The following is a 21861-nucleotide window of genomic DNA, read 5'->3' as shown; positions in this document are numbered from 1 at the left end:
GGATTTTGTCATGTTCATTGCCCATCCATATATTGCTCGCCATTACCACCATGCACACGATCAAGCATGTTGGCTCTACATCTTGCAGCATGTCCAAACAATTCATGCAACCAATTTTTGCCCAAAATTGGTTGCATCGTTGATCGGGCATGCACTTTGCGGCACCAATTTTCATCCAATTTGATTGTAATAATAGAATCGGATGGTCGATCGGCTTCCAACTCTCCTGATGTATGGCCACCTTCAGGGCCTTTTTCACTAAATGATTTGCTACCAGTTATAACTGAAAGGACAACTAATGTGCAAGATAGTCTCCATGTTTCCCCATTGATCACAGCGGCTGATCAGGACACGGGAGAGAAGAGATTGATTAGTAGAGTACACAGGAGGTAGGTTTAACATATGTATGTTTATTTTGACTTTTATGTTTCAGTTCAGGTTTGCTTTAAGGTGGCCATTTGCAAGTCAATTGTTGTAACAGATTCAATTACATTGATCAAATCTGGCAATATGTTGATGCAACAATTTTAACCACTTAAGGACTGCAGCCTTAAAACCTCTTAAAGGGAACCAGAGAGGACGAAGAAAATCTTGTATACATACCTGGGGCTTCCTCCAGCCCCATACGCCTGGATCGCTCCCACGCCGCCGTCTTCCACTTGCTGGAACCGCCGGTACCGGGTCCCGTCATTGCCGTGAGTCGGCAAGTCGGCCGGCGGACGCGGCCAATTCTCCGCATCACAGGGGGCTCCCTCCATACAGGTACGCGTGCGGCTGCCTACTGCGCAGCCGCATGCGTACGGGTATGGAGGGAGCCCCTGTGATGCGGACAATTGGCCGCGGCCGCCGGAAATGATGGGCCCGGTACCGGCGGATCCAGGAAGTGGAGGATGGCGGCGTGGGAACGATTCAGGCTTATGGGGCTGGAGGAAGCCCCAGGTATGTATACAAGCTTTTTTCTATTTCAACGCAGCATTCCTCTCTGGTTCCTTTTAAGGACCAGACACTTTTTTTCCATTCAGACCACTGCAGCTTTAACAGTTTATTGCTTGGTCATACAACCTACTAAATGAATTTGACCTCCTTTTCTTGTCACTAATACAGCTTTCTTTTGGTGCTATTTGATTGCTGCTGTGATTTTTAGTTTTTATTATATTCATCAAAAAAAACGTGAATCTTGTAAACAAAAATGATTTTTTTTACTTTCTGTGCTGACATTTTTCAAATAAAGTAACATTTCTGTATAAATTTGTGTCTACATTTATTGTGCTACATGTCTTTGATCAATAAATAGACACTTATTGGATTTTTTTTGGTTGGGTATGGTGCAAAAAGTAAATTTCCCCAGTTTGGAGCATCGCTGACTTTTCTGAGTACCTGTCATGTTTCATGAGGTGCTAGAATTCCAGGATAGTATAAATACCCCCCAAATGACCCCATTTTGGAAAGAAGACATCCCAAAGTATTCACTAAGAGGCATGGTGAATTCATAGAAGATTTTATTTTTTGTCACAAGTTAGCGGAAAATGACACTTTGCGACAAAACAATCTAATTAAAAAAAGTTTCCATTTCTGCTAACGTGACAAAAAAAAAATGAAATCTGCCACGGACTTACCATGCCCCTCTCTGAATACTTTGGAGTGTCTACTTTCCAAAATGGGGTCATTTGTGGGGTGTGTTTACTGTGCTGGCAGTTTGGGGGTGCTAAATTGTAAGCACCCCTGTAAAGCCTAAAGGTGCTCATAGGACTTTGGGCCCCTTAGCGCACCTAGGCTGCAAAAAAGTGTCACACGTGGTATCGCGTACTCAGGAGAAATAGTATAATGTGTGTTTGGGGTGTATTTTTACACATACCCATGCTGGTTGGGAGAAATATCTCTGTAAATGAGAATTTTTTTATTTTTTTTTTCACACAATTTACAGAGATATTTCTCCCACCCAGCATGGGTATGTGTAAAAATACACCCCAAAACACATTATACTACTTCTCCTGAGTACGGCGATACCACATGTGTATTCCGTTAGGAGTATGGTGAGTTCATAGAAGATTTTATTTTTTGTCACAAGTTAGGGGAAATGTATTTTTATTGTTTGTTTTTTTTCACAAAGTGTCATTTTCCACTAACTTGTGACAAAAAAATATAATCTTCTATGAACTCATCATACACCTAACGGAATACCTTGGGGTGTCTTCTTTCTAAAATGTGGTCACTTGTGGAGTTCCTATACTGCCCTGGCATTTTAGGGGCCCTAAACCGTGATGAGTAGTCTAGAAACCAAATGCCTCAAAATAACCTGTAAAATCCTAAAGGTACTCATAGGACGTTGGGCCCCTAAGCGCACCTAGGCTGCAAAAAAGTGTCACACATGTGGTATCGCCGTACTCAGGAGAAGTAGTATAATGTGTTTTACAGGGGAGAATAGATGTATACAGTACACAGGTGAGGGGGGGGGGGAATCTGGGGAGGATCTGTGGGTGTGGGGGGTTGATCAGGAGCCCCAAGGGGGCAGTTTAGGACCTAATCTAAAATATAGCGTTGACAGATAGTGACAGGGGGTGATTGATGGGTGATTAGGGGGGTGATTGGGTGCAAACAGTGGTCTGAGGCGGTGATCGGGGGGGGGGGGGGGGTCTGAGGATTGCTGTAGGCGATCAGGGGGCAGGATCAGTGTGCTTATGTGACTATTACAAGGGCTGCCTCCTCCCCTGGTGGTCGCTTGATCACTGGGACCACCAGGGGAGGAGACAGTCTGTATAATACATTTTGTATACATAACAAAGTGTATTATACACTTTCTATGCGGCAGATCGCGGGTTAACAACCCGCCGGTGCTGCTAAATGGCCGACAGGGTGACGTCGCGGGTGGGCGGAGCCTAATGCCGGCGGATTTGAGCGCATCAATTAGTCCCCCAGGTGCCGCCGATCGGCGTTACGCGGCCATGGGGGTGCCACCTTGCCGACGCCCATAGGTAGTGGGCGGTCGGCTAGTGGTTAAACAAGATTTGATATGGCTAAAAATCTATTTTAGAAAATGTCTTGATTAAAAGGATTGCAGAGTGTGTAGAATGTAGAAATCCAGACCAGTTTTTTTATTGCTGTTCTTTATTTCCAATCCTGGGACCACCAGTTACCATATTCATGCTACAAAGCTCCATGAAGGGCACAGAGAGAGGAAGTGATTAAAAATCCCTAATTATAGTAGGCTACTGCTGGCAGAAATGTTTTAAACAATCACAGGATTTAAAGAGGAAGGAGTGAGAGACGGGGGAGAAGGGTCGGTTAGTTAACAGCAGGATCAGTGGATGTGGCTGCTGCTTGGATTGCATCATCCTGGTGTTTAGACTGCAGGAGAGGTTGGCATAGACCAGGTATGTCAAAGCGGTCCTACGAGGGCCGAGATCCTCACACATTTTTGATACAGCTCAAATGAATTGATGGGTCTGAATCAGGAAAGGTGTGGTCCATCAGGTAGAAAACATTCCTTTCTTTCTCAGTCCATCCTAAATACTGGCATGGATCTGGCCCTCCAGGCCTGGAGTTCAACACATGTGGCATAGACTGAACACTATGTAGATTGCAGTCAACAGCAATTAAAGTTTTACTGCAAGGAGAGGACAATTTCTGGGCTCCTGACCACTTGATTTAACAGTGATTTGTTAAGATATGAGTTTATGAAGAAACTGCTATACAAACATAGACAAATCCTGTCACCAAAGCCCTATAGAGAGCTAAGAAAATATTTGTGTCTTGTTTGGGGCTTTAAAGAACTTATCAGCTGATTTCGGCACAGTGCTTTGGGCGCCACCATAGGCAGTAAGAGAATTCCGGCTATAGCAGCGCTCAGTGACTAATTTGGGTACCGACGATAGCTGGTACGTATTTCCCCCGACTTGCGACAACTCAGAAGAGGGAATAGCATTGATGCCACCTAAGTCATATAACTGTATATGTGCTTCATAAAAACAAAAAAAAGTAACAACCAGCTTTCTTTGTTATAAAGGCGATAAAGAAGGTAGCCTACATATGCTTTATGGTGCTCATACATGGTACAATAAAACCATTCAATTTTCCCATTTTTTTTTCTACCAAAACAATCAAATCAAATGTAAGTTGAAAATAATATTTTTTTCGATCAAGAAAAAGGAACGATTATTACGTTTTTTCAATAGAAATCTGATTAGACATGTTGGAAAAATCTTTATATTCCATCTAACAGAATAATTGAATGAAATTATCTCATCAAAAAAATGAAAAATTGTTCCATGTATGGGCACCTTTACACCTTTTAACTTTCCTTTAAAAATATACTGCTTAAGGCTGATGCTTTTGATGTGGGAGTATAGCCTTTGACCAGGGTGCCTGTTGTGAACAAAAAAGAACCCCATAGAAACATATCTAGAAACATATCTTTATGCTTAATGTATTCTGCTGTGACAAGATGCCAACACTTTTCACCGACCTTGCTGATATTGCACTGTTAAAGAGTACCTGTAATGAAAAAAGTGCCCCTAGGAGGTACCCACCCCCCTCCCTAGCAAGCTTTTTCCCCTACAGGTTTCCTTAAAGCATGGTACACACTATGCAAATTTTACTTCAGATTCTATTTCTAATAGAATCTCTGTGTGGATGTGTGATGATCCGCTCAGCTGGCTGCACAGGCAGACAGCTGTTTGTCCATTCCTCTAGTCTGTGGGCTGCAGGTCTCTGGAACAGAGACCTGTCTTTCCATTGCAAGTTTCTGGTCTGTTCTCTTGCTGGGGAATTTGCATACATTCGTTATGCAAATCCCCTACCTGCCTTCTTTGATGACTGGCACTATAAGAGCTTTATGTTTCCCAGAAGGCTTTGCTGGTCATTTCCTTTCCATGGTCTGTTCCTGATGGACACTGCTGGAGTGTCAGCCATTGCTATCTAGTATAGTTAATTCCTGGGGGTTGCTTTAGGCTCCCCTTCTAGCCCAGTCAGGTTGTATTATCTGTATTGCCTGTTCTGTCTTGTCTTGCCTGTTGCCATTGTCCTGCCCCAAAGGTGGTCGACAGGAAATGGTTCTGATCTCTGTTCTTGGAGTATAGCTGGTGCAGCGGTTGCTACCAGCTATCTCTTCTGTTCTGTCTCCTGGGATCGCGCTAGCTACTTTTCGCTAGCGCTGGGGATCCTTCTGTTCTGTCTTCTGGGATCGCGCTAGCTACTTTTCGCTAGCGCTGGGGATCCTTCTGTTTTGCTACTCTGTACCTGGATCGCGCTAGCCACTTTTCGCTAGTGCTGTGGATCCTATCTCTCGCTTGTCCCTGTTTTCGTGTGTCTGTCTTGTCTGCTACGCTTGCTGGAGGCTCGGTGAGGTAACCGTTAAGCAAGCGCTCGCGTCCTCTGTTTTATGTCTGTCTGTCGATGGTTAGTTAGGCGTGCTTGTCTCTATTGTGCTTATCACGTGGAGACCGCGCATAACCGCGTGCACTGTTGCGAATGAGTGCGGTGTTCGCGGTTAGCTAGCGTTTGTTATTTTCCGTATCTCCTTATTGTATTATTTGCTGTGCCTTTGCTACCCTCGTATTCTATTCTGATCTGCCTTGTGTCACGTCTGGCGATCGCACCTCTCGCAATCGCGTTCCTATTTCATATCTGCTGTTGTGTGTGTGCGCGGTCGCGGGGTGGCGACTGGATTGGCGCACACACATACAACCTGTCCCTTTGCTCAATCTCATTCGCAATCGCCTCACTTGCGATTGCGTTCTGCGCTTCGTACAATTCCTGTCTGGCACTTGTGGAGGTACAGAGGATTGGTTCCTCTGCACTCCCCAGCGCCATCTGCCGACAGGAATTTCCCTCTACAGGTGCGTAGCACCTTTTGCTGGGTGCCTGCAAATATACGCTTGTGGAGGATTTCCGCCGTGTCAGCGCACGCGTTGTGCGCTGATCACGGAGAAAGTTCCACAATCGTTACAGGATGTCTTTTCAATACATTTTAGATTGATATCCATTTGCAAAAATGAACAGAAATCTGATCGGAATAACAACAAAAGAAAAAACCACCATACGTGTGTATGCTAGCTTTCTTTGTTCGAGTACATGTTATCTTGGCAGTCCGGCGTACGGTGAGCCGAATTACGCCTCTCCCTGCTGCCGCTAAACTCCACGGTGGTGTTAAATACTATTGCCCCTCCGAGTTGTCGCAACTCGGGGGGAGATGTAATTCGAGGTCTGGAGATCTGAATTACCCTTACGCGGGGCGCACAGCATAGCATTGCTGCTATGATGGCGTCAAACATCGGCGCTCAGCGCCGCACGCCAAAATGAACTGGTTCGGCTTTTTACTATATCCAATCGATATCAGATCTGAATATTGATCTGATCACTCACTCAAATATGATCTGAAGTGAAAATTGCATGGGGTGTACCAGGCAATACAGGGTAATGTGTCTTTTTAGAAAGAACATTGTGTATGCGAATATATTAGATAACTATAAAATAAACATATTGCATTCTGTACCTTGTCATAGGCCCATTTATCATGAGAGTGCTCTGCGTACTTATTGACAATATATTCCAGCTTCTCAGGTAACGTGAGACTGTAAAACACAAAATAAATAAATAAAATCTCTTGAAGGTCGGAAATGAAAAAGCTGCTTCAGCATGATGTCTATCTTCTCCTGAATGTAACATTAACATAACATTATTACTTTTCCGAATATCTTCTATATTATAGTATCTTAGACTGCCCAAAGGTAAAAAAAAAGGCATGATAGACAGACCGTACATGAGAAAATTACTTTTTATTCTTATATACTGAACAATTTAAAATAAATTACATGGATTAAAAACAAAACATAACTATCTGGAGATGATGTATACTGGCTGTAGCAAGTAAAATTCAATAATGTGAAAATTGCTCTTTCAAAGTAGACAAATGAGCACAATGCTAACATAGCAATGCGTTTTAATTACTTTGCTAGTAGAAATAATTTACAAAGTAGTATAAAAGTAGGCAAAGAACATATTATGTAATTAAAATGCAGGAGTTTTTTTTTTGGACAGTTTTTGGCTGCACTAGTGTCTGAATCGCACACCTGAAACAGCCATGTGGCTAATCCAGTCAGACCTCAGTCAGAAACATCTGATTAGCATGCTTGACCAATGTATATGGCTAAAATTATTAGATACAGATGATAGGAATAGTTTAATACATATGGCAATGTATATGAATAAATAATATACAGGATCTTCTCAAAAAATTTGCATATTGTGATAAAGTTCATTATTTTCTGTAACGTACTGATAAACATTAGACTTTCATATATTTTAGATTCAAATACACACAACTGAAGTAGTTCAAGCCTTTTATTGTTTTAATATTGATGATTTTGGCATACAGCTCATGAAAACCCAAAATTCCTATCTCAAAAAATTAGCATATTTCATCCGACCAATAAAAGAAAAATGTTTTTAAAACAAAAAAAGTAAACCTTCAAATAATTATGTTCAGTTATGCACTCAATACTTGGTCGGGAATCCTTTTGCAGAAATGACTGCTTCAATGCGGCGTGGCATGGAGGCAATCAGCCTGTGGCACTGCTCAGGTGTTATGGAGGCCCAGGATGCTTCGATAGCGGCCTTAAGCTAATCCAGAGTGTTGGGTCTTGCGTCTCTCAACTTTCTCTTCACAATATCCCACAGATTATCTATGAGGTTCAGGTCAGGAGAGTTGGCAGGCCAATTGAGCACAGTAATACCATGGTCAGTAAACCATTTACCAGTGGTTTTGGCACTGTGAGCAGGTGCCAGGTCGTGCTGAAAAATTAAATCTTCATCTCCATAAAGCTTTTCAGCAGATGGAAGCATGAACCCACTTTTGAACCAGAAACAGCGGCAAAAGCGCCTGACCTGGGCTACAGAGAAGCAGCACTGGACTGTGGCTCAGTCGTCCAAAGTACTTTTTTCGGATGAAAGCAACTTTTACATGTCATTCAGAAATCAAGGTGCCAGAGTCTGCAGGAAGACTGGCGAGAGGGAAATGCCAAAATGCCTGAAGTCCAGTGTCAAGTACCCACAGTCAGTGATGGTCTGGGGTGCCATGTCAGCTGCTGGTGTTGGTCCACTGTGTTTTATCAAGGGCAGGGTCAATGCAGCTAGCTATCAGGAGATTTTGGAGCACTTCATGCTTCCATCTGCTGAAAAGCTTTATGGAGATGAAGATTTCATTTTTCAGCACAACCTGGCACCTGCTCACAGTGCCAAAACCACTGGCAAAAAATGGTTTACTGACCATGGTATTACTGTGCTCAATTGGTCTGTCAACTCTCCTGACCTGAACCCCATAGAGAATCTGTGGGATATTGTGAAAGTTGAGAGACGCAAGACCCAACACTTTGGATGAGCTGCTATCGAAGCATCCTGGGCCTCCATAACACCTGAGCAGTGCCACAGGCTAAATTGCCTCCATGCCACGCCGCATTGAAGCAGTAATTTCTGCAAAAGGATTCCCGACCAAGTATTGAGTGCATAACTGAACATAATTATTTGAAGGTTGACTTTTTTTGTTTTAAAAACACTTTTCTTTTATTGGTCGGATGAAATATGCTAATTTTTTGAGACAGGAAATTTGGGTTTTCATGAGCTGTATGCCAAAATCATCAATATTAAAACAATAAAAGGCTTGAACTACTTCAGTTGTGTGTATTTGAATCTAAAATATATGAAAGTCTAATGTTTATCAGTACATTACAGAAAATAATGAACTTTATCACAATATGCTAATTTTTTGAGAAGATGCTGTATATGGCAGCCTTCCAATGCCTTTCAGTTCAGGTGTCCTTTAACCCTTTAGTAGCCAAGGGGTAAAGAGGCCTTAAAGTGTTGGCCAGGGGTGATCAATGACATGCAAATAATTCAGAACTGATGCATGATTTTGCAAATTTTCTGTACACATTTATGCAGCTTGAAATTGGTCCAATTGCATTGCATACATTTACATACACAATTTGCATAATCCTGCTCAGAAATATGTGCATTTCTTTGACCATCCCTAGTGTTGATACTGGTGTTTCCCAACACAGTCCAAAATGAACAAAGGTTCTGATAGTATCCCAGAGGTAAAGGCGGCCACACACCATACAATTTTTGAAATGTCTTTTCAATTCAAGAATTGCTATTTTTCTGACTGATTGTAACATCTCAAAAATCTGACCAATGTACTACTCAACTTTTCCCAAATGAAGAAAAAAAATGAGTGTAATCCCTGAAATAATTGCTTGGGTCTGTATTTCAAGAAATGTTCAATCTACCCTACACCATTCAATTTTCATGTAAATGCATAAGAAACATCCAACACTCCTGGTCTTCTTTTATTGAATAAAAATGTGAAATTCGATCAAAATTCCTAAACGAATTAAAAAAAAAAAGGTTTCGATTTTTATTGAATTGCCGTAATTGGATCGAAATTTTATTGTATGGTGTGGCCACCTTAAGGCAAATGATTGGGATCCAATTAGAGTTGCTTCTGAATTAATGACTGCTGCAATATCCAGTTGCAACAGCCATTCAAGGAAATGCAGTAAAATGTTTCATAATATTACCTAATTAATCAATGCACCAATAATTACTCCAATTTCTTATTATATATCTAACTAATGTATCTTAAATTAATAAATATCTCTATATCTAATTAACCTCTTCCTTTCACTTCTCTCTACAAGTAAGGGCCTATTTACACTAGGTGGGAATTGTGGCCATTCTCCACATGCACTTTTGGATACGGAATCGCAGCCTATTGAAATCAATATGCTGGATCCAAATCGTGTGCAGAGAAAAAATGCATCTGAATCCCCATAGCCATGCATGATACAGCAAAGCATTATGTATGCCAATTTGCTTTAGCATGGGTGCTGCGCCTGTTTCCAAAATGGTGGACATGCAACTTAAGGGCTGGAACCCACTACAAATTGCAAATCGCTAGCGCAATCTCTAGCGTTTATAATTAGCATTTTGTAAGCGACTTCATGAGCATTTTGACGATTTTTAGAGCGATTTTAAAAAGTGTACGCATTTTGCCAGCAACTGTATTGTGATATGTGATTAGCGATTTTAATTCTGATTGGTCCTTTCAATGTATCATATTTTTTTCTTACAGCTTGTAGTAATTTAAAATCGCACTCAAATCGCTATGTGTAGCGATTCATGAGCGATTTGCCAGCGCTTATATACTTTACATTGAAGCACAAACTCTCCCAAAATGCTGCATGTCCTGCGATTGCGATTTTGCTAATCGCAATCGCTATTGTGGAATTTGTTACATTTATTTAAATTGGCAGAGCGTTTAGGGAACGCACCAGCGATTTAAAACACTCCCTAAACACTCAAAAAATCGCTCTAGTTGGTTCCAGCCCTAAGGTTCTCTTCCAGTTAACACTTTGTTAACTCCCCTTTCCTCTCAATTCTTGACTGAAAAAAAAAGAGAGAGAAAAAGTTTTGCTATGTTTTTTTTCGTTTTCCTGGTGGTACTGTGTTGAACTATCCACTTTCTTTTGCGGTCTTTCCTTGGAAATTATTACAAGCAAGGGAATGACATTTCTTCTTTATACCCACTGTGACAGGATGTTGTAAAATTATCAAAACTGGGAAAAGGTCTGTTTCTATTTTCACTCTTGGAATGCTCAGAAAATAAAACTACTCTAAGAAGACAATACCATTAAAAATAAGACTAGCTTGCCCCTAAAAGAAACAAATATAATATACCGTATATCACTTGGGTATCATAAGCAAGGGTATTGCCAAATGAATAGGCACATACTGCAGTGGATACTTGAAAAATTGCTCTTCTCCATAATGGGTATCGTACATACCCATTAGAAGTGACGTTGAATAAAAGAAAAAAATGCATCAATGTATCTGCTACAACTTTGGATGGCACTAATAAAGTTGTTAATTGAAATTCTTAAGCTCAAAATAGCTAACTGGTACTTAGCAAGTAAAAGCAGGTCAGATCCAGATTAAATTTGCATAATTTACAAGATGTTCTACCACCAGTCCAAGTGGCTTATTCAATTAGGCCTCCTTTCCACGGACCGCTGATAGGCAGTGAAATGCCTCTCAAACTCTCACAACTGCTTGCTGCTGCCTGGCAACTGCTCACTGCTGCCTGGCAACTGCTTGCTGAGCACACAGCTCAACAGTTCGTGAAAAAAGAGGCCTAAGTCACCAGTAAGAAAGAAAATACTCAGAATAATTTTGCCAGCACTTTTTCACCTACGTTTTGGTACTTTTTCAATTGGTTTTATCCACAGCAGAATGTTTTATTTTAAACTATAATGACCGAAAAGTGAGGAATAGTGCATTTTTTTCTTATTTTTCCTATTAAACTATTAAAATTAATTTAGAATAAAATAATTCTTAGAAAATTGTACCACCCAAAGAAAGCATAATTTGTGGCAAAAACAAGATACAGATCGTTTTGTCGTGATAAGTAATAATAAAGTTATAGGCAAATGAATGGAAGGCACGCTGAATGGTGAAAATTGCTCTGGTACAGAAGGGTAAAAAACCCTCAGTAGGGAAGTGGTTAAACAGAACCCGAGGTGGGTTTGTCAAATCATATTAGGACACAGAGGCATGTCCTGTATACAATGACCTGCCCATTAAAAAAGCACCAGGCTAGTGACACGCAGATTGTCGCTAGCCTGCCATTTACCTTAGCCGTTCCCCCGCCTCCTATATTACATGGTTTCCCTGCCTGTGTCCCTTCCCTCCCCACCTCTGTAAGCTTCCTCCAACTGGCTTACAGAGGTAGGGAGGGAAGGGACACAGGCAGGGGAGCCGTGTAGTACAGGAGGTGGGGGAGAGGCGGTGAGTGAAAGGCTGAGGTAAATAGCTGGCTAGCAACAATCTGTGTGTCGCTAGCCTGGAGCCGGGGGGGGGGGGTTGTTATAAACAAGGCTATATATACTGTGTAAACCACTGTGGAAGAGGTTTGTGGTATATAAAAATTAAATTATATTTCTGACATGATCTGACAATAATGTCAGAAACACCTGATCTGCTGAATGCTTGTTCAGGGTCTATTGCTATAAGTATTACAGGCAGAGGATCAGCAGGATAGCCAGGCAACTGGTATTGCTTAAAATGAAATAAATATGGCAGCCTCCATATTTTTCTTATTTCAGTTGTCCTTTAAAGAAAAAACATTTCTTTGTTACAGCTGATAAAAATCCTGCAATAAATCTGCAATGTGTCTACTTCCTGCTTTCACTGACGCAGACATATTGTTAGCATCCTGAGTTTACCAATTCGCTGCTCTGCCACGCCAGCCAGCTGACACAGCTGAGATATCAAATTACAGTTGTGATAAGTCACAGATGAGGGGGAATTAGAAAAGCTAAACTCTCTAAATACATACAATGTGCATTTCTTTATGCTTTCCTTTTGTCCTGTGCAAGATTTCAGGTCCACTTTAAAACATTCTGAGTCCTAACCTTTAGAGTTAATTCTTTAATGTTGGGCCAGGCACTTACTAAGGAGGTTGTTTGGTTTTACCAATATACAAGTTTGATATCTATGAAAAACCAATTGCTTAAAAGATCTGACATGCTTGAATCTTTTATTAGGTTGGATCGATAAAAATATATTTTCCTGCAAGAATCTTTTAAATTGCTTTTGAATTGCATGGACAATTGATTATTTAGTAGAGCCTTATGTATCTTTAAGACAGCATTGCACCTTGAATAATGTACTTGAAAAACTCATATGCTTCATTATAAGTTTAGACAGCAGGACAAAAACCGATTGAATTACTCTTATGAGCAACAAATCATTTGGTAATGACCATCAATGATTTACATTTAGGAAGCTATACAGGTGGGCAGTAAGACATCTTCTAGACTGCTCAAGTTCCATAAAATCTCATTTTCTTTTACAAGTTATACCGTGATACCAGCCCCAACCCTGGAGGTGCACAATAAGGGAAAGAGGCAACCTGATTTGAATAAAAGCTTTTAAAACCAGTTTAAAAACGAAAAAGAAAAATGAGGTATCTTACCTCAATGACGAAATCTCTGTAAACTTACAAAAGATTTTTATTTGAGCACAGGCAACGCGTTTCGCGGGTCTGAGCCCGCTTCCTCAGGCCAATACAGTGCCTAGAACAGCAGGAAGAGTTCCTCAATATACAAACATATACACATTTCATAAAAAAATTATAAAAATAATAGCGGTCAGAGTACATATATAAATGAATAAATAGCATAACATGATATAATTAGCATTTATTTATTCATTCATTTATATATGTACTCTGACCGCTATTATTTTTATAATTTTTTATGAAATGTGTATATGTATGTATATTGAGGAACTCTTCCTGCTGTTCTAGGCACTGTATTGGCCTGAGGAAGCGGGCTCAGACCCGCGAAACGCGTTGCCTGTGCTCAAATAAAAATCTTTTGTAAGTTTACAGAGATTTCGTCATTGAGGTAAGATACCTCATTTTTCTTTTTCGTTTTTAAACTGGTTTTAAAAGCTTTTATTCAAATCAGGGCGCCTCTTTCCCCTATTGTGCATAGTTATACCCCCGTACATGTTTGTCCGAGGGGTGGTGACAGAACACCCGTTGTTTTACCACGGTTAATGTTTTGTCCATCCTTTTTCGTTTAAGAGAGCGACCGCAACCAGGTCCGTCCAGGACCACCCCGAGTGGAGTCGGGTTTATGGTCTCCACCTGCTTCCTGTGGTCGGTTGCCCCTTGCAACCCTCCTTTGTGAGTAGCCCTTTCAATCAATTGATTTATCCACATACCTATTATTGACATACTGCACTATTGGGCTCCCTTTTTTGTCTCCTGTATTTTTTTCCATAGGGTGCCAAGACACCCCAACCACGATTTCAACCCTGGAGGTGTTTAATTCAAAACTTAAAAGCCAGTCTTTAGTCTGACATTTATGATCACATAACTTTTTCCTCTGTAACACATCACAAGCCAAAATTATCTACTGATCTGAGACAAGCTTATGCGCTTTGGATCCTATGGGAAAAAAAGAGCTTTACAAATGTTTTGTTTTGTTGTTGATGATGATTATTTGGTTAAATGAGTCGTTAAAGGAGAATCTTTGTAGATGGCACCATATAATAATCTGTAGTGTGACTGACATCTGTTATCTGCAGATAACAGGTGGTCTGCCATAGAGCTTTTCTCTGAGCTTCTATTTTGCCATCACTACACCCAGCAATGGCTAATCAGTAGTTTAGGTAGGTAGGGAGTTGATTGTTTTATACCTTTGTATGACAATTAATTCCTTCTATATTTTTCACTTTTTAAAATTTCTTCCCCTTTGTAGGTTTATTCCATAGACCCAAAGCATTTCTTTTAGTTGTACCTTATAGGAAATCAAGCTATGTAATTACCATATTAATCACGTGATCAGGAGTCAATCGCCATGGATCCTGATCAGTGAGGGGAGATGTCAGCTTTCATATGACAGCTGATTCTACCCCACTGGGTGCGTGCGAGTTAAGTCGTATCAGCCACAGACTGCCACAAAGAGGATGTAACTCTAACGTCCTTGGTTCCAAAGAGGTTAAATATGAATGTTTTGCAATATGGAGGTCATCATCCTCTTGCATTATCACTGCAAACATTACAAGACTAAGCAAAACATGGCCAGATTGCTACATTGCAACTGCACTGTCACCAGAAACAGCAAGAGTCCGGCACTGCTTAGACCAGTGCTGGGCATACTATGGCCTGTGGCCGTAGACAGCCCATTAGTGTAGTGAATCAGGCCTGCTGGTAGAGGGCCGGATTCCTCTTTCTCCTCCCTCCTTGAAAATTTGCATGCAGTGCATAGTGATAGTTTAACTCACCTAATCGCACTTTAAAATTACACCACGGTGGCAGCATATAAACCACCGTCAGTCATGGAGATCACTGCTGGATGGTGTAATTGAGTGAGTTAAACTTATAATTACGTACGAAGTAGAAGAGGCATGAGGGCCGCTAGAGGAATGCGACCCGTAGCCAAAAAAAGTTTGCTTAGACCATTTATTGGTGCTCTATACATGCATGAAAAATTTAGTCACTTGTTACTGTGCAAGTAAAAAATTGGTTCAAAGTAGTAGCTACTTCAAAAGAATTTTTACTAATAAATGGTCTAAGCAGTGCCGGACTTTATGCTCGGAACTGAAGCCGCCCCCAGTGAGTGGGAGAGCTGACACAAGTTGTCTATTTGTGGATAGAACTGCAATGTTCGTGCTTTTACACTTAGGACTTTTGAACTTACTTGGCAGTATTGATAGGTTTGGGGTCAAAGTTTCCTTCAGCATCCACAGACATTTGCTTCTCAGGTGTTGCTTTTATTCTTGTGTCAACATAATCTGGTGGCAGAGCCCCAGCTATTGCACTGAGACAGGGCATGCACATTCTGAAGAGTTCAGCTTCATACTTCTGCAGGAGAGATAGGAACTGGTTGGAGAGTCCCACAGAGAAACATGCAAATTGGTTAGTGACAGCGACACAGCCAAATCACATCAGCAGCACATGGAGAAAACATTTAGTAAATTAATAAGGCCAGAAGATCTGCATTTCGAGCTCAAAACAAATCATTCAGAAAACTCATGCAAGGAAAGAATCAACCTGGTAGATGACTTTTGTTTAAGTGTTACAACCAAATTATAAAGATATCAAAACACCAACCATTAATAATAAGACTAAAAAACAGCCTCCGAAGTAAAAAAAAAGATTTTCTATATGACTTCAAGTCCAATAGAAAAAAGGAAATAGAATGGCACTAGGACATAGTCAGAGGTCAGAAGATCCCTGACTATGTCCTGGTGCCATTCTACAGCCTATTTCTACTGGACTGCAAGTCGTATTTTATTGTAAGCCACATGATAGATTAATGATTGTCACACGTTTGTGTGTATTAGCCCGACTGCATGATTCCCCATTCCTTATACCATCTTCACCCTTATGCATATTATGGCTACATACCTTATCATGAATGCGTTTTGATTATTTCATCGTTGTTATATTTATTTGTATTGAAGATAATTTAACGGTGACTGTATATTTAAAGTGTATGCTAATGAAATAACCAGATCAATTATTGATGGAATTTACAGTTATTTTAATATGAATGTATAGTATGATTTGAACCCATGGTTTACTGGACTATGTTCTTAGCCAAGTTTTTTATGCCTCCCAATTACTCTCTATTTTGCCTGAAATGTGTTGCACTGTGGAGTAGTCAAAGTTATTTTTTCTGAAATTCAACAAAATTGAGTCTTCTTTGGGGAGGTAAGTCCAGCACTACCTCCCTTTTAAAACTGCTTTTAGTGTATTTTACTCTATGATTGGTGCCTCTGTTCAAGTGTTTCTTACTAGTTTTGAGTCCACCCTTGGTGGAGGGGTGTTATTCTCTTTTTCCTATCTACTTATAGCAACTCCTTAACCTGAGTGAAGTCAGGTCTAATCTTTCCACCCGTTCATTCACTGGTTCCCTTAGAGGTAACCCTCGTTTTCGAGTATCATTTTACATACGACATAATTTACTATTATTTTAACCTACTACACTATTCACACTGAGTGTGTAGCAAATAAAAACAGTATGTGACATACAGTTACTGTAACCTACATTCAAACATAAGCCAATATTTATGAGCGTGTATCTGTTTCTCACTCATAACAAAGATATATGACATTTTGAAGCGGAACTGCAAGATTGCATATTACAAATGTATTCTATATAACAAAGCTCATTAAGTCACAATCTGTTAACAATGGTTTTAATAGAGAAAACATTTCTTCAGTCTTTGAAATGTTACTGTGGAGAACCTTCTATGATTGACCAAACCCAAAGAAATGTAGCCGCCCAGGGAGGTCTTGGGAATAGTTAGGTGATATTGTTATACTCTGCACAGATTCACAAATGTAAAAGGTGTGCATGGGACCATGCTTTCATTATTTCACAGCTTTGCCGAAAGTAGCCTCAGGTGAGACAGAAGCACCACTAAAAAGCAATTACAGCACCACAGTCTACTTAGATATGTCAAACTTCAGCATGAGGTTAAAGAGACTCTGAAGTCTCTTTTTTTTCCCCTGATTTTCATATAAAATCCTTTTAAGTATTAATGTCCTAGCGAAATCGCCGCATCCCTGCGGCAGATGAATGATTTAATACATAGAAAGCGACCTGCAAAGTTCTTCGACTTTGCAGGTCGCAGATCGTGCTGCCCTGGAGAGGCAGAGCTCTGAGCTGTAGCTCTGCCTCTCCGCAATCAATCTCCATGGGTCTCCACCTCCTCGCCGCCCCTCTCAGCAAAGGAAGACAGAGGGGCGGGAGAGGCGGCGATCCACAGAGATTGACTGTGGAGGAGGCAGAGCTACAGCGTAAAGCTCTGCCTCTTTGAGGAAGTAAAGCCCTGCGAGCCCAGGAGTTTTGCAGGGCTAATCCTTAGTAATAAAGCCTTCATCTGCCACGGGGATGTGGCGACTTCACTTAGGCATTAACTCTTAAAAGGATTATATGAGAAAATCAGAGAGAATAAGAGACTTCAGAGTCTCTTTAAAGCACAAGATTACTTACAAAGCAAACTTATGAAAACAACTCATCACAGCTCCTAATTACCCATACCCCCTTAGTACCTGTTCCCACCTGACTGAACCAACAGGTACTGGAGGCCTATGACATTAAGTTGATGGGGTACAGTAACTTTACATATTGGCATACTTGCCATTAAAATGCACAAAAGGGTGAAAGAGGCGCCCTGGTGTTAAATAAAATTGTTTAAAAACAGTTTTCAAAACAAAAAGAAATTGAGGTAGCTTACCTCAGTAACAAAAAATCTTTGTAATAACAAAAGATTTTATTAGTAGCACAGGCAACGTGTTTCACGGGTCTGAGCCCACTTCCTCAGGCCAATGACAGTACCAAACTAATAGAAAAGTTCAGCATAGGGAGCCACTAGTTTGGCAAATTAAATAATAATTAAAAATAAATATTGTTGACATACATTGTACTAAGGACATAATTTAAATGTTATAATAACTGGAACAAATTGGCAAATAAAATGTGTGGGTTTTATCAACAGTAACACATTTCATTTTCAAAATATAATGGCTGAAACCTGAGAAATAATGAATTATTTTTATTTTCCATGCATGTAGAATAATTCTTAGAAAAATGTACCACCCAAGGAAAGCCCAATATGTGGCAAAAAAAACAATGTATAGATCATTTAGGTGTGAAAAGTAGTGATAAAGTTATTTGTGAATGAATAGGAGGAGCTCTGAAATGTGAAAATTGCTCTGGTCCATAAGGACCTGTAGTAATCAAGCAGTTAAATGACTTCATTCTCCTTGAAGTGTGATATGCTGAGCTCCAGTCAGACACTCTGCATATGTCACACGACAAGGAGAAGTAAGTCATTTACATTGTATATTGTATAGAAAGATACAATGCACTTGGTCATTGAGGCCAGTTTTACCCCAGATGTGTGCGTTTGCACCGCATTAACTGTGCAAGCCTCCACTGAATTACATTACACTTGCGGCACCTTGAGGTAAGAAAGGGTAACGCAACGCACTACCTTCACATGTACATTGCATTTTATTTCTCTTGAAACTGATTCTTCTCTATTTTCACTAACTTATACCATTTTTAATCATATTTCATTTTTATATATATATTTTGCAAACCATTTTTTTATTTTGGGGTGTCATCAGTTGGCCATTTTTGTGATTACACATACCAGTACTGGAAAGATTTGCAACAAAAATGTAATATATATTGTTTTCATCTTGAACAAATAAAATAAGGAAATGAATTGACCCAGCGCTACCCTGTATAAACCACTCAACTCCTATAACTTAATAAATTACATTAGATGCACTTATGCAGGCCAACAAACTCATTTTGTTACATTAAAAAATTACACTCTAGACAAGTAAACGGAGACCTGCAGTAGAAAAACAAAACAAAATGTAAAAGGTTGGCATTGCAAGAGTTAAAGAAATGCACCTGTTTTAGACTTAACTGACAGTTTCCTTTATGGTTAGTTAAGCAGTACACATGAATGGCACCAACTAAGGTTGGTACTGAAAATAAATCACACCTGGCATATGAGCAGAAATTCTGGCTTGAGACACGGATCCCCATGTTCTTGTGCAGACACAAAACAGGGGATAAAAATCATGCCACCAATGAACAGATTTCCATGTGTCATTCTAACATCTGCTTTCTTGCTACTTGGCAACCTGAAAACTCCAGTGTTGCAGCAACAGTTTATCCTAATCTTTTGCCTCAAGGCAGTCTCTGACTTATGTATACAACCAAACCATGTTCAGCAATTCCAAGAGATCATGGCTGGCTCAGCAGAGCAAACTGTGCTTTCTTTTCTAGAAATAACTGAGCAAAGAGAATAATGATTTCATTATCTCCTGTCAGCGATCCATGCCAGAGAATTCCTTGGAGGTCAAGACAGCTCAAGTAAATATGACTCTGTGTCGGATCTCAGCAATAAAACGGAGCATTATGAAGGCAAATTAAATATTAACGGTTTCATTTACGTGGAGCCTCCCCAATGCGGTTTTGAGCAGGCCGAGCATGGGCGGTAACTCCGTGTTATTCTAATCTGCCATCAAAATTTCTGTCACTTTGTCATTCCCTTGCACAATCGCTCTGAACACCTGTCACATCTTGTCATGAATATGTCACACGGTGGTGAGTCATCTGTGATAGGACTACCTCACACTCTGAAGATTACATACCTGCCTGATATTTCATGCACATTAATAATGCAGCTCTGCAATCTCTGCCATTTCAATATATGCATTTCTCCATTCCATATTATTAAACATGTAGTTAATAAAATCAGTCAACACACTTCAAGAAAGAAAACTTGATTACACAGCTAAAAGAGCTCACCCAGCATGCTGAACATGCAGATAAGGACCATTCTAGAGTTAGAAAATAAAATTCTGTGTACAGCTTGCAAGACTTTTTTTTTTTACCTCTCCAGTGTTGATACTGTTTATTCTCTCTTTGGTTTAGAGCAGCCTCAGGATAGCGAAGCTTCTAAATCTGTCTATTTGTTTTATTATCCTCAGTAGCAATTTAAGCCTTAATGCCTCAAATATTAAAGAGTAATCTTTTTGTTCTGATGGGCTTCAGTGGATTTAATGAAAATCTTTGGCTGCCATTTTAATGCATAGCCAGCCTGTAGAAAATAGCTGGATACCAAACTGACAAACAATGAAAGCATGTAACACGTTAACAGACAAATCCAACACTGGAGATTTTATAGAGCACAGAGGGAAATTACCTTATTGGAGAGGGAGTCAAATATCCCCCAGAACAGCTTCTCAGTCAGATGCAGTTCCTCTTCTGAGGCCAAACCATAGCTGCCCCATCCAGAGGGCAGACAGTAATATTTCCAGCACTGCTCGTAATGGTTTGTCAGAAGCTGACAAATTGAAACAAAAAGAGGTTGTATGAATCGTTACATTCATTTATTAGAAATAAAACATTTCAAACTCTTTGTATTGTCAAAGTAAGTTCAGCTAACAGTGTTTAAAGAAAACTAGCTTTTAATTCAAATATGCTTAATAGGTAAAGTGCTAATACAGATATAAAATGCGTGACTATAAACCATTTCAAAGCAAAGAAATAAGACTTTGAAGGCATATGTGGAGCAATTATTAGACAGCAATATGTGTAAAGGCTATGGCCCACTAGTGATTTTAGTAGTCTCTTGGGATCGCCAACAATCACTGGAGATCCCAAAAAGCACGATGTCAATACAAGTCAATGGGCTTGATTCACAAAACGGAGCTAACTGTTAGCACGCTGTGAAAAGTGCTTTGCGCAAAATTTTGCCTGATAATGGTTATCGTGCGCAAAAATTTGCGTTCGCGCGTTAACGCGAATTCTTCGCGCGATAACAGTTTTCGCACAAAACTCGTTTTTTCGAGCGTAAACACACTAAAAGCCGTGCTAACAGTTAGCACCGTTTTGTGAATCAAGCCCAGTGCAGGCAAACTCACAGGAGCAATTGTAATTAGGCCAAAGTGCAATCTTGTAGCAGCCCCGATCCTCTGCTAGCCATCGAGGTATACTAGCTCAGTTGTGCTTGTGCAGCCTGGCTGAGCACCCCTTTCACGCACCTGCAGCCGGAAGCATTGTGCGCCTGTGCAATGCTACTGCGCAGAATGCTCCAGACCACAGGAGCACAAAGGGGGGTGCGCGCATGCCTGGACCACACAAGCGTGATAGAGCATGATTGAACTTATATACCAGGATAGCCAGCAGAAGATCTACTTACTGCTGACTGAAAAGGTATGATACAGATTATGTGGGGAAAAAAATAAGGTGATATAACTCATGAGAAAACTGATGCATGATTGATTTTCTACAAGCATAGTAGGTCTTTTCTGAAGTGACTATTATTTGCCACTCGTCAAGAAGGTCGCACAGTACCGTAAGGACTCAGCTATGATTCATTTTAACGATAAAATGATTCTTTAGTATGCACACTGAACAAGTGAGATATTTAAAACTTCCTCCTAAGCACAAATGTGTTCCTAGATCTGTACAGGAACTAAAGTACATAGCTTGTTTTAGCTTATTTAGCTCTTAATATTTTATTAACACATAACAATGTAGTCACAGAGAGTGACAATTGTTTGGGAAAATAACAAAACAGTTCAATAAACGAACATTCACTTTTCTATAAGAACAATAGTAAAGGACCTCTATAAAAACCTTAAATGTTTAAAAACTGTGCTAAGGAGTGAGTGAGAACACTAAATGCCAGTAATGACATTGTAGGAGATTCCTATGATGGTAATAATGTAAGTGCAGCTAGAAAGAATAGGTTATA

General features: G+C 40.2%; 1 protein-coding gene across 12 annotated transcripts in view; it reads right to left on the bottom strand.

Annotated features, from left to right (window-relative positions):
• Window positions 1-21861, bottom strand: part of RYR3 (ryanodine receptor 3) — a 1134733-nt gene that overhangs the window by 401136 nt on the left and 711736 nt on the right. For 7 of the 12 annotated variants that reach the window (XM_068253938.1, XM_068253930.1, XM_068253931.1 and 4 more), the window contains 3 exons: window positions 20305-20445; window positions 15264-15445; window positions 6491-6569 (listed from right to left, as the gene is read on the bottom strand). In XM_068253938.1, the coding sequence (XP_068110039.1) occupies window positions 6491-6569; window positions 15264-15445; window positions 20305-20445 (402 nt within the window). The remainder of the gene's footprint in view (window positions 1-6490; window positions 6570-15263; window positions 15446-20304; window positions 20446-21861) is intronic. The other 5 variants (XM_068253933.1, XM_068253935.1, XM_068253936.1 and 2 more) reach the window with 1 other exon arrangement.

This window comes from Hyperolius riggenbachi, chromosome 9 (genome assembly GCF_040937935.1).
Source record: "Hyperolius riggenbachi isolate aHypRig1 chromosome 9, aHypRig1.pri, whole genome shotgun sequence".
In the NCBI taxonomy this organism is placed as follows: Eukaryota; Metazoa; Chordata; class Amphibia; order Anura; family Hyperoliidae; genus Hyperolius; species Hyperolius riggenbachi.
This window is presented reverse-complemented; position numbering and strand designations above follow the sequence as displayed.